General features: G+C 37.3%; 1 protein-coding gene across 1 annotated transcript in view; it reads left to right on the top strand.

Annotated features, from left to right (window-relative positions):
* Positions 1–26,587, top strand: part of ANAPC10 (anaphase promoting complex subunit 10) — a 112,185-nt gene that overhangs the window by 39,792 nt on the left and 45,806 nt on the right. Inside the window, exon 4 of the mRNA XM_003417500.4 lies at positions 7,202–7,322. Coding sequence (XP_003417548.1) covers positions 7,202–7,322 — 121 coding nt within the window. The remainder of the gene's footprint in view (positions 1–7,201; positions 7,323–26,587) is intronic.

The raw sequence follows: 26,587 nt of genomic DNA, 5'->3' as shown, positions 1-26,587 counted from the left end.
TACAGCAGAACGAAACACTGCCTGCTCCTGCGCCATCCTCACCTTCCTTGTTATGCTTGAGCCCATTGTTGCAGCCACTGTGTCAATCCATCTCGTTGAAGGTCTTCCTCATTTTTGCTGACCCTTTACTGAAGCATGATGTCCAAAGTGTGTGAGACGTAGCCTCGCCATCCTTGCTTCTAAGGAGCAAACTGTTACCTACTGAATAAATAAGTGAAAAGACCCACCTCCTACAAAGAGATAATCTTAGCTTTGCAGTTACGGAAAAAAAAAGTATTAAAACAAAGGAGAAGGAACAAACATCCTGAGAAAATGAAATTTCCTTAGAGTGGATAATATGGTAATTAAATGGGAAATAGAAAAGCTGTTCACTTTCAGGAAAGACGTAGTGAGCTCTTGTCTATTTGTAAAAGGTTAATATGCTTGGAAGGAGTTTTGAAATTTGTTAATATCGGCCTAAGAAAAATTGGAGTGTTATTTAGTTTGAGTTGGATCATTTAAAGTGCTCACTTACCAGTTTAAAAGGGTAAATACCAAAATATCAAACAGAGCGGGAACAAAATGTGTGCTTGTGTGTGGTCTACCTCTATCTAACTTTCTGCAAATTAAAAAAAAAATGTGATCTTCATTGCCACTTTTATTATTGGACTTTACCAGTCAACTACACATTGAATTATGAATGAAAAAATAAAATTAAAGGAAATGTTAGAAATTTATTGTCAAAGATTATGACTAAAACATGTAAAGTGATTCGAATCAAACCAAATCCATTACCATCAAGTCGATTCTGACTCATAGTGACTCTATAGGACAGAGTAGAACTGCCCCATAGGGTTTCCAAGGAGGCAGCTCGTGGATTCAAACTGCTGACCTTTTGGTTAGCAGCCAAACTCGTAACCACTACGCCACCAGGGCTCCAGTGTGATTCAGGATTTGGTAAATTTTTTAGTTCCCAAGCAGCGAATCTTTCCATCCCCATTAATGTGTAAGTCCAGTGTTCAACTTTCTTCCACCTGATTTTCATACATTTTTTTCACATATACCAAAGAAAGGACTTTCTGTATTGAAAAACATTATATTGTGAATAAGCTTGAAAGAGTTCAGTTTTAGTTTATATTTTGTTAAGATGAAAAAATATTAGACTGCTTAAATATTCTTTCCTTCATAGACAAAATAAGTAACTCTTGATTCTTATAGCAGTGTCTCAGCTAGTTCATCATGTAGGTTTTAGAAATAATTGGTGTTATTATTGGTGTGTCAAGTTGGACTCAGTGTACAGTCACAAAATAGCATTCTCATTGTCCTTTTAAATCAGGGACAAGTTCTTCCTCCGCCTTGGCTAAGAGCTCAATGGGGAGGAGGTATGACATTTTTCGATCATTTTTAGGTTATATATACAGTTTTCTATTAATTTCAAGTGGAAAACATAGTCTAGAAATTAAAACATTCTATCGTTGCTAATAGTGAAAGCCTCAGTGCTGGTTTAAAGTTGGTGTTTCTTCCTAAACTTGGGCTTATTGAAAATAGGAGAAGATGGGTGTGGTTTGCTTCTCTTTTCTTACTTAGCTTTTATTTTTTTCTCTCCCATATTCTTACCTAATTTCTGAACTCTCCAGGCCTGGCAGAATGGGAATGGAGAAGAGCAAAAGAGAGAAGGAAAGTCCATAATTGCCAGTTCTGTCTAGCATTGGTGCTCTCTGGACTTGGCTATATGTTTAAAGTTGACTCTTTATCTTATGGATGCTTTCGTGGGTTGATTGTGCCTTTACAATATTTTAATGTTATGGATGAATGTCCTGCAATTCCCTTGATGAGAGTGCACTCATCATTTACTCCTTCCACATATCCTGGGTCTGTGGTGATACCTCCAGCTTCCTGCTGAGGTGGTTCATCCTTCTGAGACAGAAACTAAGATAATCCTTCATGTTATCAGGCTAATGAAGTTCCCTTCTCTTCCCAGCATGCTGAGACTTTTTATTATGAATACCCATACCAGTTGCCATTGAGTCGACTCCGATTCATAGGAACCCTGTAGGACAGAGCAGAACTGCCGCATAGGGCTTCCAGGGAACAGCTGGTGGATCCAAACTGCCGACCTTTTGGTTAGCAGCCAAGCTGTTAACCACTGCACCACCAGGGCTCCTTATTATGAATAGGTGTTAGATTTTCTTTGAAATTGTGCGAGCCTTTGTGGCTGTATTTTGCCTGATAGGACATGGACGTTAAGACACTGTGATTTCTAAGGCTAGGTCGGAAAAGGCAATACAACTTCCACCTGGACTCAAGGGGACCCATGCAGATTTCTGGAGTTACTTTCTCTGGAGTTTTTCCTCAACTCAGTGAGACTGCCAGATTCTGTCTGGCTTCTCCTTTCTTGCATTGCAATGCAGAAATTGCCTTCAGGCAGAAAAACAGGTTGTTCTTAGGGTCACCTCATTTGTTTCCTTTCTTTCAGGGCTCACAGGCCTGTGCTGCCTGTTGCTTAGTGTCTCAAACAGTTGTTTTCTGTATGTTGTCCAGAATTCTAGTTGCTTATGGTGGGAAGGCTAGTCCTGTAGCACTCCTTTCTTCATGGGTAAACACTCCTGGTTTTTTTTTTGTTGTTGTTGTTATCATACCCGTTGCAAATTTTGCATTATGGTCTCCCATGTCCTGTTAAAACATCGTCTTCATTGTGTTAGTTTTCAGGGAAAATTTCCATGTAACACCCTGCTACATTGATTAGAACCAAACTTTTACACAAAGGACATTTCCCCCATTGTATCAGGAACAAAGAAGAGTGTTGTCATTTGTAAATGTAAATAATTTGTTTGCTTTTTGTTTTAGACATGTTTTAGGGTCGCTATAAGTCAGCATCCACCTGATGGCATGTAAGAACAACATGTAGAATCTTTATTAAAAGTGTTTCTTTTATGTCTCAGTCTTCTGGCAGTAGTGTGTCTGGAGAGCCAGCAGCAAATGATAAACGGGATTTTATAAACATTTTGTTTTTGAATTTTAAGTCTTGTGTCCCAGAAGTTATTAGTAGTTCCTACATATAATGCAGTCATACAGCTCTGGATTCAAATTCTGGCTCTGCACTTTACTAGATGTATAAATGTGGGCTAGTTACTTAACCTGACCTGAGCCTCAGTTTCCTCATCTGCAATGTGAGCATAATAATGTTATATTAATTAGGAATGACTGTTGCTAGTAATGGAGTTTCTAATAACAGTGTTTTAAACAAGTTAGAAGTTTATTTCTTTCTCATGTAAGAGGAGCCTGGCAGTCTAGTGGTATGGTAGCCCCATAAGGTGATCGTGGACCCAAATTCCTTCTCTCTTTCCGTTTCACCATTCTTAGCACTACTATCTCCAAGATACTTAATGAAATTCCGCCTAACTGGGTGCTATGAAGAAAGAAGGGAAAGAGGATATTAGGCTGGTGACTAGGAGGATCTTCCACTAATGTCTTCTAAACCAGTTGAGAAATTATTCAAGAGTCAGCAGATAGAGGCCAAAATAACACCCTTATGAAACTGATGAAGCTGATATTTGAGAAAGGGACTTATGGTATATCTGCAGTCAGGTGAATTTCCTTATATTGAGCCCTAGAATTAAATGGACTTACCCATCCAGTTATAAAAGTGCTAGACCAAGTAGAGCCTGCCCTTATTAATTTGGTGGCATGAAGGAACAGAGCAAATGTTTGCTTTGTGTCAGCAGCTCTTATGAGAAAGGAGATGGGTGAGGGGACAGAAAGAGGCCAGGAGTGTTACTCATGTCATCAGGAATGGCGAAGAAGTATTATCTTCCTTCTTTCCTCCTCCTCGATACTTTATCCCAGGAGTTTACCATGGTGCCTAGCATTCAGTATATGTGATTATTAGTATAATGATGTGAGCAATTTGGGTGGCTGCCATCATGTCTTAGAATCTATGTATTTCATCTTCTCACATTTGAGAAACAGCATATTATTTTTAGAAAATTCACTGTAAAATAAAATTGATAAAAATTTTTGAAGTTTTTATGGGTAACTTTTAGAGTAATAATTTTAAACTTTTGGTGAATCAGTTTCCTTTGCAAATCTAACAAAAGTGTATTAAAAAAAAACAAAACCAATTGCCGTCGAGTCGATTCCCACTCATAGTGACCCTATAGGACAGAGTAGAACTGCCCCATAGAGTTCCCAAGGAGCGGCTGGTGGATTTGAACTGCAGACCTTTTGGTTAGCAGCCGTAGCACTTAACCACTATGCCACCAGGGTTTCCAACAAAAGTGTATACGTAGCATAAATTATGCATGTAATTTCTGGGTATACTTGGCCCTTAGGATAAGAACCTAGGGTTTAGATAAAATTTAAAGAACTATAAACATCTACATATCGCTGTAAACTGTTATCAATAACTGTTGCGTAAACTAAGTAGGATGAATTAAAAGGAAAGGCAGCAGTGATAGTGGTTAAGATCACCTGAGGCAGACTGATGCAGGTCTGAATCCCAACGATGCCCACCTATTAGCTTTTTGACTTTAAGCCAGTTATTAACCTGAGTGTTACTAATATTTTTTTTTTAAATCAGTAAAACGGAGAGGATAATAATTCCTGTATCATAAGCTTGAGAAATAAATGAGATAATGAGGCAGCCCCTAGTTTATGAATGAGATCCGTTCGTGAGTGTGTCTAAGAATTTGCAGGTAAGTCGGAACAGGAGCGTACAGTTCTTATTCAGCCTTGCTTTTAAAGCAGCCCTGGTGGCACAGTAAGAACTCAGCAGCTAACGAGAAAGGTCGCTGTTCAAATTCGCCAGCTGCTCCTTGGAAGGAAGCCTTATGGGGCAGCTCTACTCTCTCCTATGGGGTCTCTATGAGTTGGAATAGACTTGACGACTTGACAACAACGGGTGTTTTGTTTAGTGCAAGAAAAGGTTCAAAGCCTTTTCAATCATTTAAAAGCTGCAGGAGCAGCAAGCGGAGGTGATTGTGATGAAGAATTTGTTGCAAGTGCATAGATAGGTTCAGTTGTTTCAAAGAGAGGGCAAATTTACATAACATTCAAGGGCAAGTAGGAGTCGTCCCTAAACTGGACCTTTGTAACCCAGGAACTGCCTGTACGTAAAAAGCATTGCTTCTGGGCCAGACAGCAAAGTTGCCATATGCTGTGGCTATTGCTCTTATTATCATTATGTAGTGTTATTTTTATTCTTTACCTTATTAATCTCACCCTGATTCTTTTCTGGGTTCCAGTGATTAAGTTACTCTGACTTTTATAACTTGGAAATAAAAGTTCTAAGCTTGATACTTTTATTAAAAAAAAAAAATTCTTCAGTACCTTCATGATCTTTTGATCTGTCTGTACTAAGAAAGACCTTTTACTGCCTGCTTATGGCTCAATCAGGGAAATTTTTGCCTTTAACGTTTCCACTTCTTTCTTTGCTTCCTCTTCTGTCTCCTTCCTGGCCCAGCCGAAAGAGAAAGATGTCAGTTTGATACCTCTGGTCTCTTTTGAAAGCCTAGTAATGGTATTTATCCTGTCAGCAGTTTCTGGGTAGTTAGCATTTTACATCTTAATCTGTCTTTATTATTTAAGGAGATGTCCTTAATTTCCCCACTCCTTTTTTTTTTTTTTCTGATGAATAGCCTGGGCCCCTCACTAAGAGCTGCAGAGCCCCTACTGCTTTTATGGGCTGACTTTTGACACAGATTCCTTCTGTTCCAGGAGCTCATTGTCATTAAGTTAGTGCCAGTTTATACCAGAACTTAACTTTTAAAGCACATTTAAGTAGACTTCAAATGGGTTTTTTGTTTAATGTTTAAAATTGTCTAATTTTTTTCCCCCTGATGAACAAAATAATACAGTTTCCTGTGAAAACTTCAGAAAATATAGAAAATCATAAAGAAGAAAATAAAGCTCTCTATAGTTCTACCCCACCAAAATAATCACTTTTACTATTTTTGTATTATTCCGTCTAGGTGTTTTTCTATACATCTGTATGGCTTTATATACTTTTGTTTTTTTATATTTGTCTCCCCCCAAAATGCTATCCTTGTGTATATACTATTTTGTAATTTGTTTTTTTTCTATTGTAGCCATATACCTGCATGATCACTTAAAATTGTTATATTTCATTTCACTGAATGGATATAATTTATTTAACCATTCACTATTGAGATGGATATTTAGGTTTATAATTTTTTGGCAACTTAACCACCAAAACCAAACCAAACCCAGTGCCATCAAGTCAATTCCGACTCATAGTGACCCTATAGGACAGAGTGGAACTGCACCATAGAGTTTCCAAGGAGCACCTCGAGGATTCGAACTGCTGACCCTTTGGTTAGCAGCTGTAGCGCTTAACCACTACGCCACCAGGGTTTCCAACTTAACCACAGGACAGTAAATATTTTCCTACATCTCTTTTTTGAATAGTCTTATTGCTATTGTCTTTTAATGCATTCTTAGTAGTTGAAGTAATGGATCAAATGTTATATACCCACTAGCTGGCCATGAAAGTTTCTTTTTCTAATCAAATTTGAGTATTATCAACCATTTTAATATTTGCCAACATGATAGTAAAAAGTAATAAAAAAAATACGTGTTTTAATTTCTATTTCTTTGATTATTACACATTGAGTATCTTTTCATAATTTTTTTTACCACTTCTGTTCTTTCTGAGATTTTTTCTTATGTTGTTTTATTTCCCCAAGATTAAAAAAAAAAAATATATATATATATTTTAAAGGACAGAGTTTGATTTCTTGCTTTAAGTAATAAATTATGCCTTCTATAAAAAATGTTTTTCTCTGCTGGATTTAATTTCTCACTTAGCTAGTCATTTTCAAGTATTGATATAGGGAATTAAGTAATTAGTAAAGAAAACCAAACTTATTAGAATAATGTATTTGTCTAAAATAAAAACGAAGAGGGCTGAAATCCTTATGTTTGTACTCTAAGATGCCTGTTATGGCTGAACTGTGTTCCTTCTTTGCTCACAGCGAGTTCTTTGCTGTGTTCTAGATAAGAGATATCTGTATAAGTAAAATATTATATCCACACCTGTGCCTTTACATGTTCTTCATCTTCATCATTACCAAAAGGAAAGGAGATGGAAATTATTGATTCCAGTATTCATTTTAGCAAAATATGATTTTCAAGATCAAGTAAGATGCTTTAGAAATAGTCTTTGCATATGATAAATGGTGTGTTTTCAATTTATTGCTTTTAGAAGAAAAACAACAGTGAAGACGTTATGTATCTATGCAGACTACAAATCCGATGAAAGCTATACACCAAGCAAGATCTCGGTCAGAGTAGGAAATAATTTTCACAACCTTCAAGAAATTCGGGTATGTCTTTTAAATTTTTAGAATGTGTCATCCTTTAGCTCTTGTTCCTTAGAAGATGGTCACATTTGACATAAGATTAAATAGATTAAAATATTAATATATAAAAGGAAAATTGTTAATATTTAAGAAAGCATGTTTGTAAATGATACTTTCAGATTTTCTTTTGAATTTTGATTGTCATCTTAATTTTTTCCCAACATTTTATAATGGAAATTTTCAGACATATGGAAAAGCTGAGAGAATCATACGGTGAACTCCAGTATACACACCAGCTAGATTCAACAATTGTTAATGTTTTGCTGTATTTGCTTTGTTACAAATTATCTATCATTGTCTATCAACAAATGTCCATCTATCCTTCCATCACTCTAATTTTTTTATACGTTCAGAATAAGTTGCAAACATTAGTATACTTCACCCCAAACACTTCAAATGATATGTAATAGGTAAAGTTACCAGTATTTGCTTAAGGTTCTTTTTTTTTAAGATAAAATTTTATATGTAATTTTGTACAAATCCTAAGTATATTATTTGGTGAATTTTGATAACTCCTATTACGATATAGCGCATTTCCTTCACTCTAGAAAATTCCTTCATGGCCCTTCAGTCATCTCCATGTCTATGCTACCCTCAGGGGTAATCATTGTTCTGGTTTTATTTATTTATTTTTCACCATAGATTCATTTTGCCTGTTCCAAGACATCATGTAAATAAAGTCATACCTGATGTACTCTTTTATATAAGGCTTATTTCACTCAGCAGTGTTTTTGCTATTCACCCGTGTTGCATCTATCAAGTACTTCATTCCTTTTTTTCCTGAGTTGTATTCCATTGTTTGAGTATACCATGATTTATCCTCTGTGTAACTTTTTGAAGTTGTTGACTTAGTGCTATCATGACCTGAATTTTATACTATGTAGTCACAACGTATTTACACTTCAGAGATATTTTCAATGGCTTTTAACAGCTATCAACTTGTGAAATTCTGGCCCTTAACATTTAATTTTTCTTGTTGGAAAAGCATTGGGCTTAAATAATCATTAAAATGTTTTAAATTTGGCGGTTTTGAGAGATCTGAGAAACACTTTTGATCTTTGAAAGACCCCACTTAATTTGGGCCCTGGACTCTAATTTGACTTAGTGTTTGTATTGAACGTGTCTCTACATTTACATTTCTTACCTGAGTTAGCAATAAGATAGCAAAAATCATGTGTATCTTCATTGCCTCCTCATTAAGTGCAGTGGTGTTCTCTTGTGAAACTTGTTACTGTATTGACAAATAAGAATAGGTATGGACATTGTCCACAAGGGGAGATATATATGTACGTATGTATATGTATATATATATTTTTTTTTTAATGAAAAAATATAGTTTGTACCACGGGTTGAATTAATCCCTCTGTTGAGAAGACTGCCTGCTCTTGCTCCAGATAAACATATGAAGAATGTGTTTGTAACTTCCCTTGAGAACTGATTTCAGTTTTTAAAAAATTATCAGTAATGAGATTTTCTTCTTTTAGTTTTTATTTTTGTCTGACAGAACATACTGTTAATCCGTACTTCCAACACTTGAATTCACAAATAATTCAGTTGTAATTTTCTTTGTAACTTTCTCTATTTATCCCAATACTTTTTCATTCAAAGCCTTTTAGATTCCTTTTCTTATCATATTCCCATTGGACCTGTTGAGAGCCTTTCTTTTAGTCACTTGATAAGTGTTTAGTGCCCTAAAGACTTGCAATGTGTATTTCTTATACCTTAATTGGTAAACATTTTGTATTTATCAAATGATTGGATCACTTATTGAGAAGTCTTTTGGGGATACTGTTGGCTAGTTTTGGTTTATAACTGAAAATTTATCCTGTAAGTCCTCGAGCAGGTTGAGATACGTGAAATACTAGAAATACGATGTTGCCATTCAAGGTGTGTGGCATATATTTGAAATGACCACTAGATGTCACTGTTGTCCTGTAATTGCTAGTCTCATAGTCTAATGAAGACCTTAAGTAGTTTTAGCTGTACTAGTTTTTCCTAGAGTATGTATTTTCAAAAACTCTGATGCATTTTGGGAAATGTGCATCTTCAAACATGATTTCTAGATTTATATAGTAAATACGTGTTTTGTATTCTCCTGTAAATTTCTCTAACATACTTATTAAATAAGGATTTTGAGAGGCTAATGGGAACAATTTTAAATGATATATGGAGCAGTGTGGAATACTTTTAATCTAGTCTTTGCTTCTCTTACGTCATTTAAATGCTGAAACATTAGCCATGTAGAAAAAGGGCTTTTTTAGGTAGTCTTTTAATTTTATTCTAAGTGTGTTTATATTTCTGTGTAGTGACCACATAGCCTCAGGAGACCAGTAACACTAAATATTACCAGGTGATAATGAAGTTGTTTTCCTGAAAAACTTAATGAACATACTGCTTTTTTGCTACAGTTCTCACTAAGGAACCATAATTTTTGGATGTTGCTTTAAAATATTATTGCCTAGCCCGTTGCAGTTTGTGATATAACCAATACTTTATCTTGTAGTTATACATCTTTATATGTGATTTATTCTATTTATGTTTTATTTTTCTCTTATAAATTAAGGATATAAGAATCTGATAGCACTTTGTCTTTTAAGGAAAGATGAAGCAGATTATAATTTTATTTTTTTACACTATTCCACTACAAGATCTAAATCATTATTTTTTTAATACCTTGCTGCTTCTGACTTAGATATTAAGTGATTAAAGTAGTGTGAACTGTTATGAGGGTTTTTAGAGCCATCATTTCATTAGTTGTAGGACTGATTTAACTGAGTGGAAAATCCAACTAAATCTTTTTATATTTTCCATGGATGCTTGCCCACTGGAGGGTGTAGTGTCAATTGGAGCGCTTTTTTTTTTTTTTACTAGAAATTATGAATTTGTTTACTTGAAACCCTGTAAAGATCTCTTTTCTGTAATTTTGCTACTGATTTGAAGTAGTAACTTTTAAAACAATTTACTCTAAGCTGGGAAAAAATAATGGCAAGTTATTTTTCTGTCATATTTATCTTCATTTCAATTATGAAGTATGATATTATTTCTAGATCTGTGTTTCCTATGTTGAAAAATCTTTACGAAGAGCTCAGAACCTTTCTTTAATATTCTAGAATGAATATTTTAACCCTCTCAACCTGAGACCAATCCTTTTTGGTACAGTGACTCTGTGTATTTCTTTTATCTTCTTTTAATGCTTCGTGTTGTTCCATATTTTGCCCATAGAATCCTTCAATATTGCAATTCGAGGCTTGAATTTTTTCTTCAGTTCTTTCAGCTTGAGAAATGCCAAGTGTGTTCTTCCTTTTTGGTATTTTAACTCTGGGTCTTTGCACATTTCGTTATACTTTGTCTTCTCAAGCCTTCCTTTGGAATCTGTTCAGTTCTTTTACTTCATTATTTCTTCTATTCACTTTAGCTACTCTGTGTTCAAGAACAAGTTTCAGAATCTCTTCTGACATCCGTTTCGATCTTTCTTTTCTGTCTTTCTAATGATCTTTTGCTTTCTTCATGTCCTTGATGTCATCCCACAACTCATCTGGACTTCCGGTCATTAGTGTTCAGTGCAACAAGTGTGTTCTTAAGATGGTCTCCAAACTCAGGTGGGACATCCTCAAGGTTGTACTTTGGCTCTCGTGGACTTGTTTTAATTTTCTTCATCTTCAACTTGAACTTGCATATGGGCAGTTGATGGTCTGTTCCACAGTTGGCCCCTGGCCTTGTTCTGACTAATATCATTGAGCTTCTGCATCACCTCTTTCCACAGATGTAATTGATTTGATTCCTGTGCATTCCATCCGGCCAGGTCCGTGATATAGTCACTGTTTATGTTGTTGAAAAAAGGTGTTTCCAGTGAATAAGTCATTGGTCTTCCAAAATTCTACCCTGGGATCTCCAGCATCATTTCTATCACCAAGCCATATTTTCCAACTACCTATCCTTCTTGTTTCCAACTTTGACTTTCCAATCTCCAGTAATTATTAATGCATCTTAATTGCATGTTTGATTATTTTAAGACTGCAAAAGTTAGTAAAAATCTTCAATTTCTTCATCTTTGGCATTAGTGGTTGGTGCCTAAATGTGAATAATAGTATTAACTGGTCTTCCTTGCAGGCATATAGCTATTATCTTGTCATCGACAACATTGTTTTTCAGGATAGATCCATTTGCTTACTAGTTTTTCTCTTTTTAACAACTATTATAGAATTTTTTGAACTTAAATGTAAAATTAAAATGATTTATTAGATAAATTGTGAGAGCTCTTGGAATTATTTCTATGCCATTGTATGAAAAACAACTTGTTAACTTAAAGGTAAGCAGATATTTTCAACATATGCGAAAAGTTTCCTTTTGGCTCATTGTTCTCAATTTGCCTCTAAAATGTGTGACCATGAAAGGATAAAGTATTGATGGGGCAAAGATTGAGCACTTGAGTGAATTTTAAGCCTTGTTTTTGTCTTCAGTTAATACAACTGTTACCAAGTCATTTTTTTTTGTAATAGAGAGGAAGCTTGAAACAAGTCTTCTATGTTAAGAAAACCGTAATGATGTTTTCCCTTTCTTCCATGTGGGTAAGCCTTCTGGCTCTCTAACTTGTGTCTTAAATCAGTAGCATAGCTATATGAGTCCATATATGGTACTTTGACAGAAGTGATTAATAAGTCAGTTCTTCTGTTGGAATAATATTTACTATTATAATTTGAGGTCCATTAATGTGTGTGGTCGAATAGAAAAATGCAGACAAAGGCGCTGACTCTCTGTATTGATCTTAAAACCTGTTTATATTTACTTTCTTATAAGGGGCCTATTTTAAACAACCTCATATAAAGTAGAATGATTTAGGTAGTATCTACAAACATAAATTGGTTTGATAAGATAGATAGTTTTGATCAAATTTAGCTAGTTTAAAATAAAATATTTTTAAAGATTGGTTTTTATACCTAATTTTAGGGTATATTTGAAGTCAGAGTTGAATGTTTTGGTGTGTTACACACAATTTTTACTCCAAGAATTTTAATCCTCTTTTAGATAGTTTCCAAAAGTAATATATTCAGTTAGAAAAATGTATACATCGTACAAAATTTATACATTACTTGTTTCCACAATGGGGTTGAGCTAACTATGCATTTAGGCTATATTTCTTTTTGAAACTAAAATGTTGTGCATAGTAGAGTATCATATATGTTTTTAAAAGAGAAACCTTCTTGTATCTTTTGTTTTTTGTTTGAACATACTGAAAAAAACTAAACGCATTGTCGTCAACTTGATTCTGACTCATAGCTACCCCATAAGACAGAGGAGAACTGCCTGTTTCCAAGGAGCAGCTGGTGGATTCGAACTGCCGACCTTTTGGTTAGCAGCCAAACACTTAAACACTGCACTATAGGTTATTTAAGCTATGTAGTCAGTACCCGTATGCAAGACAGAATCATGCTTTATTCACTAAATATTTATTGAGGTCTTGCTAAGTGCCAGACCTTGTGTTAGATACTGGGTATACAGGAAAGATAGTCACTGTTTCTGCCTGTAAGGACTTCATAGTCTGGAGAAGACATGGACAAATAAATTAGCAATTACATTATAGCCTAGTGAACACACACTGTGAGCTATGCGAGCACAAAGGAATGTTAGGAGCAGTAGTTTGTAAAAGTTCTTCAAAAAGAGGTGATGTTTCAACTTAATCTTAAGGATAAGATAAAACCTACTCAGGTGGAGAATAAGGTGGAGGGCCTTCTGAGTAGGGGGCACAGCATACATAAAGGTATAGAAGGTTGACAGTGAGGCGTCATGGCAGAATGGCAAGTAATTCAGTGTGCATGGAAGCTGGATAAGTGTGAGGAAGTGGCAAGAAAGACTGGAGAACTATTTATTCATTCAGTACATTTATTGTGATGGTAACATGATCCCTGAACATAAGGAGTTTATGTTCTTAAAGGGAAATCAATATAATACATACATAATTGTTTCAGTGAAAAAGTATAGGCAAAAGATTGTGCTTACAGCCAGACTTAAACGGAGTTTAGACTTTAAATGAGAAAACATTGGTAGAATTTAATTAAAAGATTGCTGGGGCTGATGCACTGTGAAGACCAGTTAGATAGGACTCAGGTAAAAATGAGGATTTGAACTAAGGATACAGCAGTTGGGTTCAAGAAGAAGGGATAATATGAAGTAGCATCAAAAGGACTTGTGACTGATAGCTACCTGAAGTATATTGGGAGTATGTGTAGGGTTTGAGCAAGTACGGGGAGGCATCTAGAATTTTCCCCATGCTTGGGCAACTTTTCAGATGTTGCCATTAAGTGAAATAAAACAGAGTTAAGGAACATTCTCCTTTTGGGGGATGGGGTGGTATTAACTTGGGGGAAGGTATTAAGTTCATGAGATTAATTTTGGCCACTGATTTCTGGTATCTGTTCAGATGGAGAGATTTTCAGTGGGTAGTCAGGTATATGGGTCTGAACCTGAGGAAAGAATTCTAGGCTAAAGATAGAGATTTGGGAATCATCAGTTTCTAAGTAAAGGCTTAGGTATAGGTTTTAATTCACTCACGGAGTGTGTGTGGTGGAAGAGGGCCAGGGCTGGAACTACAGAAGTACCAACATTCAAGGATTGGGTAGAAAAAGGTTGTCCAGTGAAGAAAGCTGAGAGGAACTGCCAGAGAGGTGAGAAGAAAATCAAGAGAATATGACGTCACAGAAACAGAGAGAGGTTCAGAGTGTCCAGGTAGGTAGCAACTGGAAGTTCCCTTCATACGCCTGTTTCTTGTTTTAATAGGCAATTTACTTAGTGTAATTCTCAACTAAAACAGTAGTCGAAAGTAGCTTAATCACTCTTTGGCATAATAGTTTGTAAATTTATAGATTTGACACTAATGGAATTATTTTTTACTCCAACTTTTCCTACCACATTGTCTATGCCAGGTAAGCAGATTCTGAGGGGGATTATTGTTCTGTGTCATAATGCTGTGAAATTGGTAAGTTTTGTACTGCTGATGCAGACTTAAACTTTAAGTTGGTTTCTTTCAAGAGCACTGTGCTGTGAGGTCACTTTTTCAAGTGTCCTTTGCAGCAGTTATAGAAGAACTGCACTGTCCCTTCTAGGCGGACTAGGGGTAGTAACAGCCAAGGGCAAGGAAAACAAAACAAACCCTTTATTTAATCCTATTGCAGGATATAATATGACAGACTTATGCACTTTACTTTCAAAAGTGAAAACGATGTGGCTTTAAAGGTACAGATTATCAGTCTGTCATATATAAGGAAAACCTACTGAGGGGTATGGTCAGCTGAACAGGGCAAGGGTGGGCACTCAGGCGAGAACCTAGCACAGTGTCTGAAACAGTTGTTGTTGTTAGGTACCATCAAGGCAGCTTTCAACTCATAGTGACCCATGTGACAATAGAGCTGCCCCATAGGGTTTTCTTAGCTACAATTTTTACAGAAGCAGATTGCTAGGTCTTTCTCCTTTGAAGCTGCTGGGTGGGTTCAAATTGCCAACCTTTTGTTTAGCAGCAGAGCACTTAATTGTTACACCACGAGGGCTCTTTTTCTGAAACAGTAGGCATCTAATAAAAAGTTGTCAAATAAATATACCAGCAGTCTCTCTGTAGGCTTGCCAGTGACCTATACTTATGTAGCTTACTTCAGAAAGATTAGCTGGGCAAATCAGATTCCCTCTCACGGAATGTGATCCAGAAGAAACAGAGGCAAGTTAGCAGCAGGACTGGGAGCAGAGAGATAGTAATATGGAGAGAATGAGTAAGGTGAAGGCCATATGAAAACTGGCTTTAAGGTCAGAAGAACACAAACTATAAGAGACAGGAGGTGGTAATACAGTGTAAAGGAGCCCTGGTGGCACAACACTTAAGAGCTCAGCTGCTAACTGAAAGGTTGGTGATTTGAGCCCACCCAGCAGCTTTGTGGGAGAAAGACTTGGCGATCTGCTTTTGTAAAGATTATAGCCAAGAAAACCCTGTGGAGCAGTTCTTCCCTGTCACAGTGGTCACTTTGAGTCAAAATCATCTCCATGGCACCTAACAACAGTATATGGTGTAGAATGTATAGAGCAATGCAAGGATAGAGATAGATAACCAGGAGAGAGAAAAAGAGTTGAACAAGTGGCTGGTGCTGCCAATATTCTTTATTTACTGACCTCTCTGACACCAGGTCTTCACTTTTTCCTGGGTTCCCACGGATAGATAAACTTTGAATGTTGTTGTTATTGTTAGGTGCCATCAAGTTGGTTCTGACTCATAGCGACCCTGTGTACAACAGAAGGAAACACTGCCCAGTCCTGTGCCCATCTCACAATAATTGCTATGTTTGAGCCCATTGTTGCAGCCACTGTGTCAATCCGTTTCATTGAGGTTCTTCCTGTTTTTGGCTGATCCTCTGCTTTACTAAGCATGATGTCCTTCTCCAGCAGTTGGTCCCTCCTGACAACGTGTCTAGAGCATGTGAGACAAAGTCTTGCCATCCTTGCTTCTGAGGAGCAGTCTGGTTGTACTTCTTCCAAGACAGATTTGTTCTTTCTTCTGGCAGTCCATGATATGTTCAGTATTCTTCAGCAATACCATAATTCAAGTGTCTTCCTTTTTCATCGTCCAACTTTTGCATGCATGTTAAGCATTGAAAATGTCATGGCTTGAGTCAAGCACACCTTAGTCCTCAAAGTGACATCTTTGCTTTTTAACACGTCAAAGAGGTCTTTTGCAATAGATTTGCCCAAAGCAATATGTCATTTGATTTTGTGACTACTGTTTCCATGGGCATTGATTGTGGATCCAAGTAAAATGAAATCCTTGACTTCAATTTTTTCTCCGTTTATCATGATATTGCTATCAGACAATGTTCCACAGTATTCATAAGGTTTTCATGGATCAGTTTTCTCAGAAGTAGATTGCCAGGTCCTTCTTCCCAGTCTGTCTTGGTTGGGAAGCTCTGTTGAAACCTGTCTACTATGGGTGACCCTTCTGGCATTTGAAATACCCGTGGCATAGCTTCCAGCATCACAGCAACACACAAGCCACCACAGTATGACAAACTGACAGATGGGTGGTGGACTGACACTCTGGGCTAAGAGCAGCTATCTGCTATTACTGGGCTGCAGCAAATCTTGCTGAAAACTAACCACTGAAAATTTTATTATAAATTCAAAGTATGTCTTAGTTGAGGTGAGCCCATTCAGAGTCTTTGTTTTTTCCTTGGTCTCCTATTTTACATATAGTAAATGAAGAATTAATGAATCTCAAAGTCTCAGAGTAAAGGAGTGGGAATATTGGAGCAGAAACTCTGAAGATAAGCCAATTAATACTTTTGTTGCCATTTTTCCTTTATAAGGAAATTAAGAAAATTCCTCATACAAGGGTTTATAGGAGGGGTCTTTTCTCTTATGTTTGGGATTATAGTTGACTGGTAGAAAACACAAACAGTAGCCCAGGTGTCTCACCACTGTTTTCAGAATGAATTATCTACTTTATATTTAGTTAATGATAATTAGCTAACTGAATGGCCCACAGCTAGTGTTGATACCAAACCAAAACCGGACCCTTTGCCTTTGAGTCAGTACCAACTCATAGGGACCCTATGATAACTGGTACTTAATGAAGAAGGGTAGAGATAGTAGGCAGAGGAGATGCCCAAGGAGCTTCTGATGAGAAAGGGAAATCTAGATCTATCATAAGTAGTACCATAACTTTGAGACAGGAGTAGGGAAATTATTCAGATGATAAATTAGCTTTCTAAATTAATCCTTATTGAACCTAAAGCTTCTTGATTTAATTGTGTTCCAAATTAACATGGTGTTTCCTTAGTAACAGTGTACATTTTAAAACTACTTATTTTCAGTCACGAAGAGGTTAAATTCTTTTTTTTTTTTTTATTTAGATGAAGGTTAGGAGCTTAAATTCTTGTAACTCAGAACTCAGTCTTATATATTCTATAGATTCCTATGCTTTGCCACCAAATAAAATTACCACAGAGTGGCAGATCCCTCAGATTGAAGCTATATAACCTACTCTCTATGTCCCTCCCTACTCCTCAGCATAGGAAGCTCATATAAACTAACAACTATACTGTGGCAGCTGCGGTTTCTCCCACATCTTCCCTGAGACTGTGTACGTTCTCCTAAGCAAGTGAGATTTCATAAATGAGTACCCTACAGTGTTTTGCTTTGTTTTTTTCCTGCATGAAAACATCTCCAATTTTATAATAAAAACCAATAAAATAACTGTAACAGAAACTCATAGCCAGAACTACTAAAATGCTATCTTAGTGTATTAATACATCTGTTCTATTTAATGAAATATATCTATTTAGAAAGCAACTTTGAGAACTATATAGATTGCAACTCTGTAAAATGTTTAGACAAAATAGTGTATTTTACTCCTTTTTTTTAAAAATCCTAGTTAAAATGTTATATTCCTTGTTGTCTTAGGCTAGCTTCTCTAGAGAAGCAAAACCAATGAAGAATGTATACACACAGAGAGAGATTTGTTTCAAGAAAATAGCTCATGCATTTGTAGAGGCTGGCAAGTCCCAAGTCTGTGGATCAGGCATCAGACAGGAGGCTTCTAACTCAAGTAGCCGCAGGGCCTGAATAACTCAAGATCAGCGGGTCAGACTGCAGACTGCTGGCTCATGGGCGGCAGAGCCTGGTGAATCCAAGATAGGAAGGCAATATGGCAGGCTGCCGGCTGAAGTCCCAAGAGCCTGAAGTCAGATGCTGATGAGCCAGATGCAAGATCCAGAGCTAGCAAAAGCCAGCGAGCTTTGTCAGAACATTCATATATATTGGATTCAGGCCACACCCCCAAGGAAATTCCCCTTACAACTGATTGGCTGATCACATCATGAAAGTGATTACATTATATCACAAAATGGAGGATAACTGCATCATTATATAACTGCCAAATTACATCATTACATAACTACCAAACCACTGAGAATCATGGCCCAGGCAAGTTGACACACAGCCATCACTAATTTACAGAATTACAATTTTGTATAAGTTAACCTAAGTCATCTGTTGTTGTTAGGTGCATCAAGTTAGTTCTGACTCGTAGCGACTCTATGTACAACAGAACAAAACACTGCCTGGCCCTGCGCCATCCTCACAGTCATCCTTACACTTGAACCCATTGTTGCAGCCACTGTGTCAGTCTGTCTCACTAAGGATCTTTCTTTTTCACTTACCCTGTGCGTTACCAACCATGCTGTCCTTTTTCAGCAACCGATCCCTCCTGGTAACATGTCCAAAGCATGTGAGATGATGTCTTGCCATCCTTGCTTCTAGGAAGCATTCTGGCTGTACTTTTTCCAAGAAAGATTTGTTTGTTCTTTTGGCAGTCCATGGTATATATTCATTATCCTTGGACCATCATTCAAAGGCATCGATTCTTCTTCTGTCTTCCTGATTCATCCTCCAGCTTTCGCGTGCATGTAAGGCAGCTGGAAACAACATGGCGTGGGTCAAGCACACCTTAGTCTTCAAGGTGACATCTTTAAACTACATCATTACATAAACACTTTAAAGGGGTCTTTTGCAGCACATTTGCCCAGTGCAATGCGTCATTTGATTTCTTAACTGCAGCTTCCATGGGTGTTGATCGCATATCCAAATAAAACGAAATCTTTGACAACTTCAGTCTCTTCTCCATTTATGATGATGTTGCTTATTGATTCAGTTGTGAGGATTTTTGTTTTCGCTATGTCTCCATACTGAAGACTGTGGTCTTTAATCTTCATCATAAGTGCTTCAAGCCCTCTTCCCTTTCAGCAGGCAAGGTTGCGTCATCTCCGTAATGCAGGTTCTTAATGAGTTTTCTTCCAATCCTGATACCATGTTTTTCTTCATATAGTCCAGCTTCTCGGATTATTTGCTCACCATACAGACTGAATAAGTATAGTGAAAGTATACAACCCTGACGCACACCTTTCCTGACTTTAAACCACACAGTATCTCCTTGTTCTGTTTGAACAACTGCCTGTTGATCTATGTACAGGTTCCTCATGAGCACAACTGAATGTTCTGGAATTCCCATTCTTTGCAGTGTTATCCATAATTTGTTATGATCCACACAGTTGGATGCCTTTGCATAGTAAATAAAACACAGGTAATCATTTTTCTGGCATTCCCTGCTTTCAGCCAGGATCCATCTGACATCAGGAATGATATCCCTGGTTCCACGTCCTCTTCTGAATCTGGTTTGAATTTCTGGCAGTTCCTTGTCAGTGTACTGCTGCAACTGTTTTTGAATGACCTTCAGCAACATTTTACTTTTGTGTGATATTAATGATATTGTTCAATAATTTCCTTATTTGGTTGAATCACCTTTCTTTGGATTAGGCATAAATATGGATCTCTTCCAGTCGGTTGGCCAGATAGCTATCTTCCAAATTTCTTGAGCACTACCAGCAGTGCATCCATTTGTTGAAACATCTCAGTTGGTATTCCGTTAATTCCTGGAGCCATGTTTTTCCTCAATGCCTTCAGAGCACCTTGGACCTCTTCCTTCAGTACCATCAATCCCTGATCATATGCTACCTCCTGAAATGGCTGAACGTCTACCATTTTTAGTATAGTGACTCTGTGTATTTTTTCCATCCTTTTTTGATGCTTCCCGTGTTTAATATTTTCTCCATAAAATCCTTCACTATTGCAACTCGAGGCTTGAATTTTTTCTTTAGTTCTTTCAGTTTGAGAAATGCTGAGCATGTTCTTCCCTTTTGATTTTTTGTCTCCAGGTCTTTGCACGTGTCATTATAATACTTTGCCTTCTCGAGCTGCCCTTTGAAATCTTCTGTTCAGCTCTTTGAGTTAATCATTTCTTCTGTTTGCTTTAGCTATTCGATGTTTAAAGCAAATTTCAGAATCTTTTCTGACATCCAGTCTGGTCTTTTCTTTCTTTCCTATCCTTTTAATGACTTCTTGCTTTCTTCACGTATGATATCTTTGATGTCATTCCACAACTCATCTGGTCTCTGGGTTGTTAAGTGTTCTATATGTCAAATCTGTTCTTGAGATGGTCTTTAAATTAGGTGGGATATACTCAAGGTTTTACTTTGGCTCTTGTGGACTTGTTCTGATTCTCAGCTTCAGCTCAAACTTGCATATGAGCAATTCATTGTCTGTTCCCGCAGTCGGCCCCTGGCCTTGTCCTGACTGATGATATTGAGCTTTTTCATTGTCTCTTTCCCTAGAGGTAGTTGATTTGATTCCTGTGTATTACATCTGGTGAGGTCCATGTATATAGTTGCCATTTATGTTGTTGGAAAAAGCTGTTTGTAATGAAGAAGCTGTTGGTCTTGCAAAATTCTGTCGTGCAATCTCCAGCATCGTTTCTGTCACCAGGGCTGTATTTTCCAGCTACCAAGTCTTCCTCTTTGTTTCCAGTTTTCACATTCCAATCGCCAGTAATTATCAATACATCCTGATTGCATGTTTGATCAATTTCAGACTGCAGAAGTTGGTAAAAATCTTCAGTTTCTTCATCACTGGCTTTTGTGGTTGGTTCATAAATTTGAATACTTGTCATATTAACTGGTCTTCTTTGTAGGTATATAGGTATTATCCTATCGCTGATAGTGTTACATTTCAGGATAGATCTTGATATGTTTTTTTTGATGATGAATGCAATGCCATTCCTCTTCAAGTTGTCCATTCCCAGCATAGTAGACCATATGATTGTCTGATCCAAAATGGCCAATACCAGTCCGTTTCAGTTTACTAATGCCTAGGATATCAATGTTTATGCGTTCCATTTCATTTTTGATGATTTCTAATTTTCCTAGATTCATACTTCGTGCATTCCATGTTCCGATTTTTAATGGATATTTGCAGCTGTTTCTTCTTATTTTGCGTCATTCCACATCAGCAAATGAAGGTCCCCAAAGCTTGACTCCATCCACGTCATTAAGGTCGACTCTACTTTGAGGAGGCAGCTCTTCCACAGTCATATTTTGAGTGCCTTCCAACCTCAGGGGCTCATCTTCCAGCACTATATCAGACAGTGTTCTGTGCTAATTCTTTTCAGAAGTAGCTCACCAGGTCCTTCTTCCTAGTCTCTCTTAGTCTGGAAGCTCAGCTGAAACTTGCCCACTGTGTGTGTGACCATGCTGGTATTTGAATACCAGTGGCATAGCTTTCAGCATCACAGCAACAGGCAAGCCCCCATGGTATGACAAACTGACAGATGTATTTAGACTCAATAAATCTGAAATTGAGGAAAAAGTAGTAGTACCTGGAGGAGGCCCTGAGTGGCACAAACAATTAAGCACTCGACTCCTATCGGAAAGGTTGGTGGTTTGAACCCACCCAGTGTCGCCTTGGAAGACAAGCCTGGCGGTTGGCTTCCAAAAGGTCACAGCGTTAAACCCTATGGAACAGTTCTGCTCTGAGCACATGGGGTCACCATGAGTCAGAATCATCTTGACAGCAACTAACAACAATAGTACCTGTAGAGTAAATTAAGATTTTCAGGCCAGGGTATAACATCCTTCAAGGTCCTATTTCTGTTCTTTTTCTTATTTCACTTAATTATAGTGAAATCTGGCCAATCAATATATGTTGTTTACATAAACTGTCTCTTTTTACAACGATTACGCAAAATAATCACCATTTGGCCTTTGGCTTATTTCTCTAATTGCAGTTTCTTTGGGCCTCATGAGAAAAATAAATAGCCTGTTTAAAAAATACTACATCCACTTTCATTGTCCACTGAGTAAATATACTCATTTTAGATATAATTGGTAAAATCTCAAATCTTAATTTAATAACAAAGAGACATTACATACAAACTTGTAGAAAAAGTGACTGATGGCAATAGTCTTATAGACCTTATTTTTACACCTTCAGACTATTCTTTTAAGAGTTGAATTTTCCATCTTTTTTTTTTTTTAAGTTGAAAACTGCTTAAAAGGCATGCATGTTCTTTAGCTATTGTAAACATTATACTTTGGCTGCATCATTTTATAGAATTGTTTTATAACTTCTTTTTAATGTTGACCCACAGGCTTACGTGGAAGCATATAAGAAATCTGTGTGAAATGTTTTGTTATAATTCTGGTAGGAATATTGTTGAAGATGTGTAGTCCCCTCAATCACAAGTGGCCTTTTTGTGCAGATCCAGAGTAAAAATTGCCTTCAGACCTGAATTCAGGAAAGCAGTTTCATTTTTCTGTCTGTCTCTCACACACACAGTTCCCGCTGCTTAAGAGCTTTCAATTTTAGGGTATTCGATAGGTTAAAAAAAAAACCCTACTTAATGTTGGTGGGGGTGGGATTAGGAACAGGGAGAGATGTATGTCAACTCTGCCACCCATCAGTTGGTGGTATTAACAGTGGCTTCTGTAGTTAAGAATTTGAACATGTGATTAAACGGTCTTAATGATGGCCTTTGGGAAACTAATCTGTTAGTAAGTAGAAGAACTTCTGTACTGTGTCAGAGCTGATAATAATACCCACTTTGCCTTGACTGCCAGGAACCTTAGAACCAAATCTGTGGCCTACTTAATGGCAATTGTATAGGATTGTATTTTATATATTTCTGCACACTAATCTCATCATTCAACAATTTATTTTGTATTTTATGGTGTATTTTTGTCAGCTACCACAAATCCTCAATAGCTTCCATTGGCACAGAGACAGTATCTGTCTTGATCACCCTCATGCCTGAGTATGTGGTACATACTTGCTCAGTTAATATTTGTGCCATTTATTTTTCTGCAGTGGCCCTCACTGTCTATTTTAATGATAGTAGAAGGGCATCTGTTTTAGCTTTACTAAAGAGAAGGGTCCAAGGCCAGTTTAGTTCTTAAACTGATTTTACTCTAGCAGCCCCACTTTCTGGTACAGCATGCGATTTTAGAGAAGATAATGATTAAAGGGAATGTAATTTACCTTGGGGGAATCTGGAAGACTTATAAATTGCCTCTTATCAAGGTCTAAAGGTGATAAGCTCAGGCTAAGTATGATAAGGAAGCAACTTTAGAAAATTAGAACACACTGAGGAATGAAAGAAATATCTGTCTGCCTTCATTCTTCTGGTGGCACAGTGGTTAAGAGCCCAGCTGCTTACCAGAAGGTCAGCAGTTCTTATGCACCAGCTGCCCTTTGGAAGCCCTGTGATACAGTTCTGTGTCGTACAGGGGCACTGTAAGAAGCAATCGACTTGATGGCAACAGGTTTCATCCTTCTACTTCAGTATTTAGGTAGCCACTTCACATTTAAGATAATAAGAGGATAAAAGTCAAATCAAAATTATTCTTAGCTAGTTTGCAAAATGTAGTTGTTAAACATTAGCTTTATAAATTTTAATTTTTTATCATTTCTCTGAGGAAAATCAGTGAAAGGCAGAGAAGTATTCCTGGCTTTAAAATACTTATCTTGCATGATGAGTGGCTTTGTGTTGAGGGAATTATCTAAGGCAAATATGGAGTTCAAATTTGAAAATTTTCTGTTGACTAAGATCAGGATTATCAGTAGCGTGGAATTATCATGACTCACTGAACTCCATTTAACCTGAGGTTATAGTCATTTGAAACTTGCTGATATTCCCCCAGAGTCACAGTGTACTTGCCATTGAACGCAGAGTTCTCTAACCTTGGCTCGCACGGGGAAAAACCCAATCTGTTTCATAATCTGCAATCTGGGTTTTAAATATTGTGCTTAGAGTCGGACAGAAGGATGAGACCTAAGCCAGGGGAAGAAACATGTTTCTAGATTGTCTTTGCCACATGCTGCTCTCATCATGAGTTTTGGAGTCTGTCAAACCAGAGTTGGAATCTTGGTACTATCACTTCTTTGTTTTGTGATACCGGACAATTTACTCTGTCCTTTCTAAGCCTGTTTACTTACTCTAAAAAATGAGGATCACAAGGCCTGTCTTATTTGGGTGATTGCGAAGATTAAATGAGATAAGCTGTATAAAAGCACATCTACCCCTTTACCTAATTGACCAGTAGGTGCTCTGCCAGTCTAAGCTTATGTCCTTCCATACTTCTTTTCATTTAGCTTTGTGATGACTGCGTGCTTTACCTTCCTTATACATGACTATAGGAAGTCAGAAAGTGCTAGATGAGTATATCTTGTTTTTATAAAGCCTTGCTCTGGCAAAGAGAGTAGATCAGTTTTGGATTCAATTTCTATTGCCAGATCTAAGAATGAAGTGTGTGTGTTTTAATGTTGATATTTGGCATTTCAGTATCAACTATCCAAATTCGACAGTGGACGTCCTCTGCAGGTTAGAAGTGGTTTTTTATTTTAATGAAATTTCCATTGGTGTTGGATTAAATATGCAGATTTAATCCTTTGAAATACAGCGTCAGTGGCGTTATTGTTTCATGGCATATGGAAAGGGAACAAACAGTTTAGCAATTTTAAGCTTTCTGGTATATGTAGTTAATAACATGAAATTTCTTGAATCACATCCATTGTATCAAAATAATAGGTCTTGCTTTATTAGTAGTAGTTTACTATTTTGGATACTCTCTTTGATTTTGTACTCTGTTCTTAAAATTTTGTTCTTACGGGATTTATTTTGATTTGATTTATTTATTAAAATAATAAGCAAGGCTGACTTAATAATTGACTAAGTAATATTGATTACTCTGAATTCTATTTCTTAGCCCTTATACTTTCTCTGCAGGATGTATCCTGTCAAGCTGATACAATATTTATAATAACAAATACATTTGCAGAGTAGGGGGGTGTCCCAGTTTGTTAGTGCTGCTGTAACAGAAATACCACAAATGGCTTTAACAGAAATTTATTTTCCCACAGTTTTTGAGGCGAGAAGTCTGAAGTGAGGGTGCTGCTGGCTCTAGCGGGAGGCTCTCTCTGTTGGCTCTTGGGAAAGGTCCTTGTGTCTTTTTAGCTTCTGTTCCTTGACGATGTTCATGTGGCACGGCATCTATTTTACCCCATCTGTGCTTGCTTTAGAAAGGAGTCCTGATGGCACAGTGGTTAAGCAAGCATTTGGCTGCTAACGGAAAAGTTGACGGTTCAAACCCGCCAGCTGCTCACTGCACAGGAGAGAGATGCGGCAGTCTGCTTCCATAAAGATTGTAACCTTGGAAACCCTATGGGGTAGTTATGCTCTGTCCTGTAGGGTCACTTTGAGTTGGAATAGACTTGAGGGCAATGGTTTTGTTTTGGTTCCTAATCTGTGCTTTTATATCTCAAAAAGTCATTGACTTAAAACACACCCTACACTGATGTGGCCTCATTAACATAACAAATCCCCATTCTTATGTGGGATTACATCTACAGGTATAAGGGTGATTTTACAATACCTTAGAATGGTTAATTTTGGGGGGACATAATTCAGTCCATAACAGAGGGTATGTGAGTAGGAATTGAAAAAAAAAAAAAAAAACCTTTATGGATGCACATCTTAACTGCCGTAACTTTTAGCCAAGCCATTATTTTAACAAAATCTCTGCCCGTCGTAATTGCACAGGTATTTCCACCAAGCAGTGAATGAAGCGTGAGAGGCGCCATTTGAAGGCTCCCGTGGCAGGGAAGTTGGGAGTAGTGATTGATATTAGAAATGCTCGGATGTGCGCCTGTTAATAGATACAGATAGCTGCTGTGGAGCCGACTCCGGCTCATGGTGATCTTATGTACAACAGAACAAAATGTTGCCTGGTCTTGTGCCATTCTGACAATCGCTGATCGCCCACATATTTGCGTCAGTCCTGTGGCTATTGTGCCAGTCCATCTCACTGAGGGTCTCCCTCGCTCTTGCTGGCCCCCCGTTTCACCAAGCATGAGGCCCTTCTCCAGCAATTGTTCTCTCCTGACGACGTGTCCAAAGCAATTGAGTCAAACAGTGTTTTGTTGTGATCCACAAGGTTTTTATTGGCTAATTTTCAGAAGTAAATCACCAGGTTTTTTCTTCCTAGTCTTTCTTAGTCTGGAAGCTCTGCTGAAAGCTGTCCACATGGGTAACGCTGCTGGTATTTGCAGTGCTGCTGGCATAGCCTCTGGCATCATAGCGACATGCAAGCCCACTACAGTGTGACAAACTGACAGAGGGGTGGTAGGCTGCTGTTAACAGGCATTTGCTTTAGGGCAGTATGGCCTAACAATTGAACAATTGCTTCTGTTTGAAAATTTGTAAAGCAAAAACAGAGGTAATCCCAGTACAATTTTTGCTAGAACATATGTTACGTTGGCACACTAAGTCAGGTAGTTTTAAACAAATTAGTGTATGAAAAAGTCATTCAACT

Source organism: Loxodonta africana, chromosome 13 (genome assembly GCF_030014295.1).
Source record: "Loxodonta africana isolate mLoxAfr1 chromosome 13, mLoxAfr1.hap2, whole genome shotgun sequence".
NCBI classification, from domain to species: domain Eukaryota; kingdom Metazoa; phylum Chordata; class Mammalia; order Proboscidea; family Elephantidae; genus Loxodonta; species Loxodonta africana.
Note: the sequence above shows the minus strand (reverse complement) of the source record. Positions and strands in the feature narration are given on the sequence as shown.